We start from the raw sequence: 11,932 nt of genomic DNA, 5'->3' as shown, positions 1-11,932 counted from the left end.
AGCAAGAGACTTTCTAAGAAAGATATGCGTGTTTATTTCAGACGTATCTTCTGTATAAAATATAATGAATAGCGGAGGATCCAATGTGGATGACTTTCCAGTTTTTAAATGATCTCTGTGATCAGATTTCAAAGCTCCTTTGTGATCATTTCATTTTTTTAAATAAAATGATCCACTCAGACTAAATATCTTCTCAGATTAGCTAACAAACTGCAGCAAGTGCCTTGTGCAGTGCTACAGTGCTCCTCAAACATTGCTCCATTGACGAAATCAGCATCTGATTTTAGTTAGTGACTGTATCAGGATGTGTGTTGAGAAACTCTGCCAAACTGATGGAAATGAACCAGAGGAAAGAACGGCTGGTGTAACTGGTGAATAAGAAAAACATCGGAGTCTGTGCTTTGAGCACCAGGCCTGCCTGACCTGTTTGCACAACGGCAGCTGAACAGCATGACGGCTTTATTTACGTGTGAAAACAGTGAAATGTTGCACTCCACTGTCTGAATGCTGCATCTCCAAGCCAACACTACAGTACATATTTCTGCTCATTAAATATGCAAACGGTAAAATTCAACAGCTTGCCTCAGCAGTACCTCTGTTGAGCCGACCCTTTAAAAAAAAAAAGAAGAAGAAGAAGAAAAAGCGGATGAAATCTGGTCTTATTCATTGTGCTTTTTATATTTAAAAAATGCAAGGTGGACTAACTGCATGTGCTGATACCTGAGAGCTGAAAATGATACCCGGTGTGAAGATTTCTGTCTTTGTATCTTTGCATTACTCTTTGTAAATGAAATGTAATTTAAAATAATAATAATAATAATAATTATTATTATTATTATTATTATAATAAAAGAAAAACAAACCACTTGCAGTTTCATTTTTTTAACCAATTTTTGCTTTCCTGGGTGTCCAGCAGAGGGCGATGTATTTCAATAGTTTGCAGCGCTTCAATCGAGAACAAAGCGCTTGCACTACGAGTAGGCAATTTCTTATCATTACGTGCATACTTGAGGGTTATTTATTTAAGGCTATACGAACTGTATGAGATATTGCGCATCAAATGTTACTCGGCTTGCTAGCATACATTCACCCTCAACCCTCGTGAGTATGTTGGATTCGAGCGAGACTACCCTGGTTTGCTGCTCCTCGTTTCGGAACTCGTCGGAAACCCGTCATTTGTAGGGGCAGCTCCGGGCTACGCTCTTGAGTCCCTCGTCACAGACGGGGCAGGATGTGTTTAGGTCGGATTAGGGCTCAGGTAGGAAGGTATAAAACAGATGTGGTCAGGTATGAGGATTTGGTGCTTGGATAATCTTGGTCTCTTCTTCATCAAAATTTAGTATAATAACTTTATTGACTGGTCATTTAAAATGTAGAAACAAACGTAAGAAGAGTAAATTCCAATAATAATAATAATAATAATATTATAAATAACCGCCAATGAGTAGTAAGGCTAGATCAATTGGCTGAATTCAATACTTAAGTAAAAGAGAGAGGGGAGGTGCTGTACGGGCTATCTCGTTTGATCTGCTTTTATAGTATTGGAGTTGGCTGTCTGACCATGCGCTAAACTGACAGGTGGGTTACGTATTTGCGTCGGAAGTTACGTCCTGGCGCATCACGCTCTGTAATTCCCACTATGCACCGCGTGAGCATTTTGGTCCAGTTTATTTCAGGGAGCTGTTGAGTTTGGTGAGCACCGGAGAAACACTGAAACAAGCGCAATCCGAGCTCCATCTTCCGGGTGATATACACTTAAAAACAAACAAGCAATAAAAGCACTGTATAAAACATGAGGCTTCAGTTCCTAGCACATCTCCCGAAAGGACTGTGAGTGTCTACAAGTCACCCACCCGTCTCTACGGAGGATTCCCCCCTCCCCCGCCCGCCGATCCGCACCGACCAGGCAATGACAGCGGCCTCGGCAACCCCGCAGCAGATGAGAGACCGGCTGCTGCAGGCCATCGATAGCCAGAGCAATGTGAGTAGCTCATGGCCCTGCCTCTGCTAACATCAGCCGCCAGCATCTCCGCTTCCTGTAGCTAACGTTAGCTTGGCTGTGTCGATCGCTGTGTTGGCTACACAGGCAACTCCATAACAAACCAGCTAGCGCTAGCTACCTCCCAATGGTGATACTGGTGGCTGGCTAGCGTGCTAGCAGGCACCAGTGGCTTGTAAGCTACCAAGCCAGCTGGCTGAAAGACTAACGTTACGTTAGCTTGGTAACAAATACATGGTCTTTAATACAATTCAGCTGAAGTTACAAACCCACACTAACAGAGCTGACTCCTGATTTTATTGTAGCGCCTGATACTACAGCATGGCAGTTGGGTTGCTGGTCAGGTTTCTTGATCATGTAGCCCGAAAACTTGGGTTAATAACGTCACGAAACTAATGCTGTTGGCTATCTATAGATAGCTAGCCAGCTATAAGCTTTTGACAGTTTATGGCCTGTACAAGTTGCGTATTTGTTGCCCGTTGTGTTTGCTAATTTGTGAAGGCAGTTTGTTGTTGGGTAACCCGCAGAAACAAAGTACATTTGGCCTTGTTGACAAAACTTACCGCCTGAAAATGTGAATCTGATATTGCTCGTTTGCTGGCGTACACAGCATGAATATGAAGCCAGCTAAGCTAACGGTGACTGTTAACTTGGTTTGCTTCGAGGTCGTTCTCCTGGGGACGTGCCGCATGTGGGTTTTCAAGTTTGCTCAAGTGGACTTGGACACTCGAATGTTGAAGTTAGCTTCGTTATAATAACGTTGCCATTGGCTACATGCATTACTGGATGCATCAACTATATAGATGGCTGGCTCTAGCTTCCTGTTAACGAGCAGTTAAACTAAGTTACCAACTAGCTAGCATCACTAACACCGAGTCGTACCGTAGAAATGGGTTGCGCTAGCTGGAATCCACTGTGTGGATTGTAGGTAGTTTGGCAGAGTTTTAAAATGCATACATACCTGTCTGGTTAACTGTGTACCGTGTGGAATTAATTGTATAGCTAGCCGGCTAGCTAACTTTAGTTACACTTGTCTAACGCCTCTGTCACAGGACCATAGTTAGCTAGCCAACAGTAACTCGCTAGTTGGGTGGTTTGTTTAAACGTGGCTAAATAATAAGGCAATAGTTTGCTGCCTTCCTAGCGAACCAGAAATTAAGTTGACGGCTGCAATATTTCACTACGTTTTTAGGTCACTAAACATGATACTTTAGCTTTTATTACTACAGTTTTTGCCATCCAGTTTCATTTAGCTATTAGCTAGCCGACTACTGTTCGGTAGCTAACTTTGTTGGCGTCGCTGACTCACACGCTAAGTTTACATTATCCAAATTTCTTGGCGACAAGCTGTTGGCGTTAGCTAAAAAATTTGAGCAGAAATATTAATATATTCTTTAAACTTATTACGAGTTGCTATCCGAGCCCCATACTGCCCAGTGAAGGCATTATGTGCCATGGCCTGGTTTGACAAAGGTATCCGTTAGCTAGCCAGCTCGGTTTGCTTTTTGGTCTTGTACGGCCTAGCTAGTCTAGATGTTGAACTTTTTGTTTTGTTTTCGCAGCTTTCGGCAACCGGAGAAGTAATACATTTCTTCGTTGGGTCGTTTTAGTGGTTAAATCTTCCTGTTTTCGAGAGCAAGAGGGTTAGCAGCACACGTGAATTAAGACGCCAGGCTCGTGGCTAATGTAGGCTGAGGTCGCAAACCTTAGCCAGCTAGCCATCTTACTAACTTTATATATATGCTGGCGTGTAACAGGTTTTTTTTTTTAACCCGTTGGTCATCTTAACTTACTTGGTAGCTCATTTTGATTGTATGTGTGGTGTGGCGACGGAATGTTTGCCAAGACAGCGAGACATTTCTCTGTCAAATGATGTCAGCTAGTTAATCATTGCGTTGAAAAAAAAACTTTTCTTTAAGCCAACGAGCCTCTGTGTTGTCTAGGCGATTCGGCCCTCCCTCCCTGGCTAGCTGTGTATGACATTACTGTAATTCTGAGACTTCAGAATTGATCTCCCGGTGGTATCACAAAGTACCGGGATTGCAAAAATAAATATTTACACTGGCCAATAAACGGCTATAGTTTTTGTATAAGGTAACACAGACGACCAGTTGGCAGTTGTAGCCAAAAAATGGCTTATTGACACAGAAATCGGCCCACTGACCTCGCCGTGGGGCTCCATAACGAGCCATCTCTCGTTGTAATAGAATGGTTAAAGCGGGAAGTTCAGTTTTGTTTTGGTTTTTAAGGAAAGCCCTGTAGTGAACCAGTCTCCTCTTAGTAACCTCAGCTGAGGCTGAGCCCCTCTCTTATCATTGCACTTATTTCCTGCTTGATTGACACATGCATTTCCCCTGGAGAGCGCGGTCACAGAGCTAGCCCTGCATTCAGCGCAGAACTGTTAGCGCTTTTCATTAGCGTGATCAAATGGAATGCATGGCTTTCAACTGCAGACATGATACATATTTTAGCACAGTGTTTCCTAGCCCTGTTCGTAGAGATCTGGCATCCTGTAGGTGTTCATTTGAACCCTAGTTTGGCACACCTCATTCTACTTATTAGCAGCTGAACGAGATCTCTAACTGTAGAATGACACGTGCATTGTTAGGGTTGGAATAATAAGTTGTGTATAGTATCCGTGTATAGTTGTACACATCACCAATGAAGAGGGAAATTATAGTGTTAATCCTGTGTCTGGGGTTAAAGTATAACTTGACTAAGTATAACTATAAGGTCATTGGTGGATTTGGATGAAATAATACCTGGAAGAACTGGCCAGCTCCCCTCTGCATCCCAACCACCTCTGTTGGCTGGACCACGGCAGTTTGGGATCTGTGCTCAGAGTTGTGTGTCTCTTGCACAATCGCGTGTTGCCCTTGGAAACCCTCTCACCGGAAATAGTCGTGAAGGTGTGCCTTGTAGAACATCACAGCAGCCGCACACACAGGGATGTCACTCCACTGGCTACCGGTCACTGCCAGCTTCAGGTTCAAAGTCCTGACCCTCGCCTACACTGCAGCCAACAGAACAGCCCCCGCCCACATACAGGAGATGATTCAATCCTACATGCCAGCTCGACCACTCCGCTCTGTGGCAGCAGGGCGACTTGCACCCCCTGCCGTCTGGGTAAATGGTTCTCGCTCGTCCCTACCACAGAGCTTCTCCACCCTAGCTCCCCAGTGGTGGAACAAACTCCCTGTTCCTCTACGAACCTCTCCCTCATTGCCCATCTTCTGCCGTGGTCTGAAGACACATCTCTTCAGACTATACCTGGACTAACTATAACCACTCTGCAGGGCACTCCCAATCTAGGATAACTCTTATCACTTATATCTTTTCACTTTGTTTCTGTAACACTTTTCTTTTACACATGTACCTCTTGTACCAGTTTCACAGTGCATGTACCTCCATCCAGCACATATATTAAACTTGTATCGTTATCTTGATGTTGTAGCTTGTCATGCCTCCTAGTTTGACTTAGCATAGGTTAGGACAGAGTAATGCTTACTGTCTTCCAAATAAATGTAATGTTACACGCAGGGATGTTACACACAGGGATGTTACACACGAGGATGTTACACGCAGGGATGTTACACTCGAGGATGTTACACGCAGGGATGTTACACAGGGATATTACACACGAGGATGTTGCACACAGGGATGTTACACACGAGGATGTTGCACACAGGGATGTTACACACAGGGATGTTACACACAGGGATGTTACACACAGGGATGTTACACACGAGGATGTTACACACGAGGATGTTACACACAGGGATGTTACACAGGAGGATGTTACACAGGGATGTTACACAGGAGGATGTTACACAGGGATGTTACACATGAGGATGTTACACACAGGGATGTTACACACAAGGATGTTACACAGGGATGTTACACATGAGGATGTTACACACAGGGATGTTACACGCAGGGATGTTACACATGAGGATGTTACACAGGGATGTTACACGCAGGGATGTTACACACGGGGATGTTACACGCAGGGATGTTACACGCAGGGATGTTACACGCAGGGATGTTACACGCAGGGATATTACACACGAGGATGTTACACGCAGGGATGTTACACAGGGATATTACACACAAGGATGTTACACGCAGGGATGTTACACACAGGGATGTTACACACAAGGATGTTACACATGAGGATGTTACACATGAGGATGTTACACACAGGGATGTTACACACAGGGATGTTACACATGAGGATGTTACACGCAGGGATGTTACACGCGAGGATGTTACACGCGAGGATGTTACACGCGGGGATGTTACACGCTCGCCGCTTGCCTGACTCCTGGTTTTACTCCGGGTGTTGGTGGTCGCGGTTTGTTTATCCATGCCCTCCTTCCCCCCTTCGCGGGTGTCCCGCGACCCTGCCCCCTTCATCACGCAGGTATCAGGCATGCGTGCGTGTGTGTGTGTGTGCGTGCCTGTGTGTGTGCATGCGTGCGCTTGTGTGTGTGTGTGCCTGCCTGCGTGTGTGTGCGAGCGCTTGTGTCTGCGTGCGTGCGTTTGTGTGTGTGTGTGTGTGCGTGCATGCGTGCATGTGTGTGTGCGTGCGTGCGTGCATGCGCGTGTGTGTGTGCACCTGCTTCCAGGTCTGCAGGATCTCCAGCTTTATTCCCACGACTGCTTGCTGCGATTTCCAAGTTGTCTGCCTGGGGCGAAATAGCGACCATCTTTGTTCCGATTGGTCGAGAGGTGTCGTCATGGGTACCTTGGGTAAACAGGTGACTGTAGGTGACGTATGATGCTCACGCAGAGGAATTCCCCCTAGTGCTTGGTCAGGAAGGCGCACGCTGGCTTCGCTGTCTGATGCGTGACTCATGATGCTCACAGACAGAGTGGTTTTGCGGGTGAGGTTCCTCTGAGCGTCCTGAAGCAGTACGCACTGAGATACCCCTACCTGCCTGCTCTCTTCACAGCGGTGGAATATTCTAGTGCTTTTAACCGCGGCCAGGCCGGTGTCTGCTGCAGTGTTGAGGCCGGGCGCTGGGCCACGGGCAGTGTGAGGTGGAGACTGGCGTTGTTTTACTTGGAAATGAAAGCCTTGCTTAGACTTCCAGCCTTCCAGCACAGAGCAATCGCGTGTAGTTTCCCGGGCAGCGCAACTTGAACGAGCCAGTTCCACAGATGGCTGTTTTAAAGGGGTTTTCCAGTCGTCATGAAGAGTGGTATTAGGCAGCACATGCGGGGGTGTGTGTGCATGCCTACACCTGTTACACTGTCCTTGAGTGAGGTACTCACACACACACACACTCACACAAGAACACACGCTCTTTCTCTCTCTCACACACACACACACACTCACACAAGCACACACGCTCTTTCTCTCTCACACACACAAACACACACTCTGCTTGATTATATGACTAATAATGCCATTTGTTTGTTTGTTTTACCTCCAGCAGATCCGCAACATGGTTGCGGTACTGGAAGTGATTTCCTATCTGGAGCGATACCCCATCACCAAAGAAGCCCTGGAGGTGAGCTCTGATGCTAACGGGCTGGTCTGTGAGCTCTGATGCTAACGGGCTGGTCTGTGAGCTCTGATGCTAACAGGCCGTCTGTCGCCTGATGCTACGCGTTGATGACAACGGTTGACGGCCGCCTGGCGCTCTGTCTAAGGCCTGGCTCTGATGTAACGGGCTGTGCGTGAGCTCTGATGCAACGGTCTTGACTCTGATGCTAACAGGCCGCTCTGATGCTAACAGGCTGCTCTGATGCTAAAGCACTGTGCGCTCTGATGCTAACAGGCCGCTCTGTGCGCTCTGATGCTAACGGGCTGGTCTGTGAGCTCTGATGCTAACAGGCCGCTCTGTGAGCTCTGATGCTAACAGGCCGCTCTGTGCGCTCTGATGCTAACAGGCCGCTCTGATGCTAACGGGCTGGTCTGTGAGCTCTGATGCTAACAGGCCGCTCTGTGCGCTCTGATGATAACGGGCTGGTCTGTGAGCTCTGATGCTAACAGGCCTGCTCTGATGGCGCTCTGATGCTAACAGGCCGCTCTGTGAGCTCTGATGCTAACAGGCCGCTCTGATGCTAACAGGCTGCTCTGTGCGCTCTGATGCTAACAGGCCGCTCTGTGCGCTCTGATGCTAACGGGCTGGTCTGTGAGCTCTGATGCTAACAGGCCGCTCTGTGAGCTCTGATGCTAACAGGCCGCTCTGTGCGCTCTGATGCTAACAGGCCGCTCTGATGCGAACTGGCAGGGTCTGTGCGCTCTGATGCTAACGGGCTGCTCTGTGTGCTCTGATCTCGATCACCGGCTTCCTGTTCCTCCCGTTTCAGGAAACTCGACTGGGTAAGCTGATCAATGACGTGAGGAAGAAGACGAAGGACGAAGACCTTGCCAAACGTGCCAAGAAACTCCTGCGGAACTGGCAGAAACTTATCGAGCCGGGCCAGGCAGAGGCTCCGCCCAGAGGGGCGGGGCCGGGAACGCCGGGCTCGGCCAATGGCGGCGCTCACCCGTGTCGGGCGGACGCCACGCCCCCCAGGCTGTTGCCGGCGGCGAGGCCCGCCCCCGAGCTGAAAGGCCGGAACGACTTCCACAACACGTACTCCCCCAAGGCCGAGAAGGCGTCGGGCCGCAAGCGCAAGGGCGACGCCCACCACAGCCCCGCCCCTCCCGCCGCCAAGATCGCCAAGGCGACGGCGGCGTACGAGCGGGTGTGCAACTCCACGCCGCCGCCCACCAACGGCGTCGGGGGCAGCCCCGAGTCCCTCCTCGCCCTGGGTGAGGCCGACGCCCAGCGGGCGGACCCTCAGGAGAGCGAGAAGCACAGCAGGATCCCCGTGAACGCGGTGCGACCGTGTCCCAGCTCCCCCCCGCTGCCGGCCCGACCCCCCAGCGCCCCCCCGCTGCCGGCCCGACCCACCTGCTCCCCCGCGCTGCCCACCCAGCCCCCCAGCGCCCCCCTGCTGCCGGCCCGGCCCCCCAGCGCCTCCGCGCTGCTCAGAGCCGCTGTCATGCAGCAGCACGCCAAGCCCTGCAGCCCCCGCCCGCCCCCCTGCCCCGCCCCCTCGCCCCTGTCACCGCCTCTAGCGTCCCCGCTCCCCGACTCCTCTCTGCACCGGTGGGCGGAGCCTCACCCCCCACAGACTCCGCCCCTGGCTCCGCCCCTGCAGGGGGGCTCCCCGACCCCGCCCCGGCCGGCCCCGGAGTGGGGCGGGGCGGCAGAGGCGGGGGGGCAGGTCGGCAGGGCGGAGAGCGACGGGGGCGGGGCCTCGGGCTCGGAGAGGGGCGGGAAGAGGCGCAAGAAGAAGTACCGGCCGCGGGACTACACGGTGAACCTGGGGGGCCAGGCGGCGGAGGAGCGGGCCAAGCCCGTGCGCTTGAAAGAGCGGCGGCTGACCTTCGACCCCACCACGGGGCAGATCAAGTCGCTCACGCACAAGGAGCCCTGCCCCGGGGAGGAGCCCCTGGGCTCGGCCCCGCCCGAATCCCTGCGGACAGCACCCCCGGCGCAGCCCCCGCACCCCCCCGCTGCCGGTCCCCCCCTCCCCAACCCCCTCCAGCAGACCAACTGGAAGGAACTTTCCAGAAACGAGATTATCCAGTTCTACCTGAACCTGCAGAGCAACGTGCTGACATCGTCGGGGGCCCAGACGCCCGGGGCCCACTTCTTCATGACCGAGTACCTGCAGCGGGAGGAGCGCCATGGCAGGGAGGCCCGCAAGACGCACGTGCTGGTGCCCACCGCGCCGGACGCGGGCGTGCCCGGGGTCACCCGCGAGGTCACCCCCGACGACGTGCGCAGGGTCGGCGCCCAGCACTGGCCCGGGGTCAACGGTTGCCATGACACCAAGGACAACTGGTACGACTGGACGCAGTGCATATCCTTAGACCCCCACGGGGACGAGAGCCAGCTGCACATCCTGCCGTACGTATGCCTAGACTGACCCCGCCCCCTCGGCCGGCCGTTTTCTCTCTTGTGCAAAAAGGAAACAAAAGGGGGAGGAGCTATCGGGGAGAGGAGGGGGTGGGCGGTGGCTTACGCTCACCCCACCCCCGCCGTTCAAGCCAATGAGGGGGACGGTGGTCCCTCTCCTCCCCTATAGCGGGTGACCTTTTCCCGCGCGCCCACCAGGGGGCAGCGCAGGAAACGCTGGGCAGCCCGTCTGAAGGGGGCTACTCCCAACCAGGAAGTGCCAACAAGGGCTTAAGACCGGGGTCGACGGGAGGGCAGCGGCAACCCGCACGACCGCAGTCATGGCAACGTCTGTCTGCGTAAGGGGTCAAAGGTTAAAGGACAGGGTAAGGGTTCGAGTGTGTCCGACTCGGGAAGCTGTGGATCCTGTGTGGAAGTTACGTGCAGCTTCGCACGGCAGACAAAAACACGAGCGAACGAAAGAATAAACGAAAGTTCCTTCTCATGTATGCAGCATCTTATTTATTTGACCTTTATTTTCCATTACCCCTCTTTGTTTTGGAAATTGACAAAAAAAATTGATATGTGCAAAAAAAACAAAACAAAAAAAAAGCTGTAGAGCTGTTGTGTTTGCATCACTCTTTCTGTTTGGCCTGTTCTGCGAGGAAGAAAAAAGACGACAGGAAAGGCCTCCAGGGTTTGCACGTTTTTTCTCACAATAAACGGGTTGGCTAGTGTGGTAGCAACCAACATTCCATTACCCTCATCCCCCCCACCCTACCTCACCCTACCCCACCACCCCTGACCTTTCCACCCCTCATGTGATGTCATCCTCATGCATCACCACGCCCAGTCCTTTTTGCTCTGCAGAAAAGATATATTTTTAAAATGTGTTCTCAATGCAAAAACGAGAAAAAAAAGGAAAAACTAAAAGATGTATTTTTTTAAAAATCTGCTTTTTTCTCATTTTTTTTGATCTGATTAAAAGTATGAGAAATATTCTTTTGATTTACAGTTTTCCCCCCCCCCCCCCCCCAGGAAGTGCAGGAAAACGCTAGTGAAAGGGTTTTGAAAAGGTAGCTGAACGGAGGGTGTTACTACATTGCAACTTTTGTACTGTGAGGAAACGACATTAAAAGCGATACGTTTGTATGCTGGAACTATACTTGTTACCATTCCTTTAGATATTGTTTGCCTTACGGGAATCCATCACAACAGTTTTTTGCAAAAATTAACGAGCCTTAGTGAATGTACAGGTATTGGGCTTCTGCGTACGGTCAGACGTGGGAGGGAACAACTTTGCTAATTGGTCCTTTTACATGGACACGTGATATAAATGTGTAAATAAAAAATGAAAGAAACCTGCACGTGTTATGTATTTCAATATGCACACGCATAGGCACATACGCACCCGTAAGGCACAGCAGCAGGTGTCTGGGGGACTGGCTTTGGTGGAGTGTTCTCTGGGCTTTTTTCTCGGCTTGGCTTAAAGCGTGTGGGCGACTGCAGACAGTCCTGTTCATGATATTTCAGCCAGTCTCGCTCTTGACCAGAAAGGGGGGTTGCCTGCTTTTTCCTCATCTGAGTGATGCGTGTTTGCGCCACCTCCCCTGATTGGTCAAAGACCCAAAATGTGAAAAATCTGCTCGAAGTTGAACATGAAGCCTTTTTGTTGTGCACCAACTCTTACAAATGGTGCTGCAGCATGTAGTCTGAAATAATGGTTTCAGCACTCAAACCACTGAAAATCGTATATGCCACTGACATGCAACAGTGTGTGCATACCTGTAAAATATATGTGAAAGTGGGACGTGGCAATTATGCTTTGTAATGGTATGCATTTAAAACTTTTTCTTTTTTTTTTTGTAGGCCGACACACTGCCATGCCATGATATTTTGCTAATTAACATGCAAATGTTATTCTTAGTGGAATGCAAAGCTATTTCAGACATAATGTCTCTTAAGAGGGTAATGAAGTCTGAAAAATCAGCAGACATGGGGGGAGGGGGAGGGGGTCCCAGCACCGAGT

The 11,932-nt window shown here is 50.4% G+C and overlaps 1 protein-coding gene across 2 annotated transcripts; it reads left to right on the top strand.

Moving 5' to 3' along the window:
- The first annotated feature begins 1,584 nt into the window (after positions 1 to 1,584).
- Positions 1,585 to 11,264, top strand: LOC135258134 (mediator of RNA polymerase II transcription subunit 26-like). Of its 2 annotated transcripts, none has more exons than XM_064341399.1 (3): positions 1,585 to 1,981; positions 7,438 to 7,515; positions 8,321 to 11,264. In XM_064341399.1, exons 1-3 carry the CDS (start codon positions 1,910 to 1,912, stop codon positions 9,932 to 9,934), a joined length of 1,764 nt encoding a protein of 587 aa, XP_064197469.1. In that variant the 5' UTR covers positions 1,585 to 1,909; the 3' UTR covers positions 9,935 to 11,264. The 2 variants fall into 2 exon arrangements, with proteins under 2 accessions (XP_064197469.1, XP_064197470.1); XM_064341400.1 differs by having other exon boundaries at positions 1,586 to 1,981; positions 7,441 to 7,515.
- The last annotated feature ends 668 nt before the right edge of the window (positions 11,265 to 11,932 follow it).

This window comes from Anguilla rostrata, chromosome 6 (genome assembly GCF_018555375.3).
Source record: "Anguilla rostrata isolate EN2019 chromosome 6, ASM1855537v3, whole genome shotgun sequence".
Classification (NCBI taxonomy): Eukaryota; Metazoa; Chordata; class Actinopteri; order Anguilliformes; family Anguillidae; genus Anguilla; species Anguilla rostrata.
The sequence above is the reverse complement of the archived record's forward strand: the minus strand, read 5'-3'. Positions and strand labels throughout refer to the sequence as shown.

What these genes read in the sequence shown, in the direction of transcription:
- LOC135258134 (XM_064341399.1), top strand. Translation starts at nt 1,910, where the DNA reads ATGACAGCGGCCTCGGCAACCCCGCAGCAGATGAGAGACCGGCTGCTG. An exon ending in CCATCGATAGCCAGAGCAAT is followed by an intron (nt 1,982 to 7,437) that starts GTGAGTAGCTCA and finishes TTTTACCTCCAG; the next exon opens with CAGATCCGCAACATGGTTGC. An exon ending in TCACCAAAGAAGCCCTGGAG is followed by an intron (nt 7,516 to 8,320) that starts GTGAGCTCTGAT and finishes CTCCCGTTTCAG; the next exon opens with GAAACTCGACTGGGTAAGCT.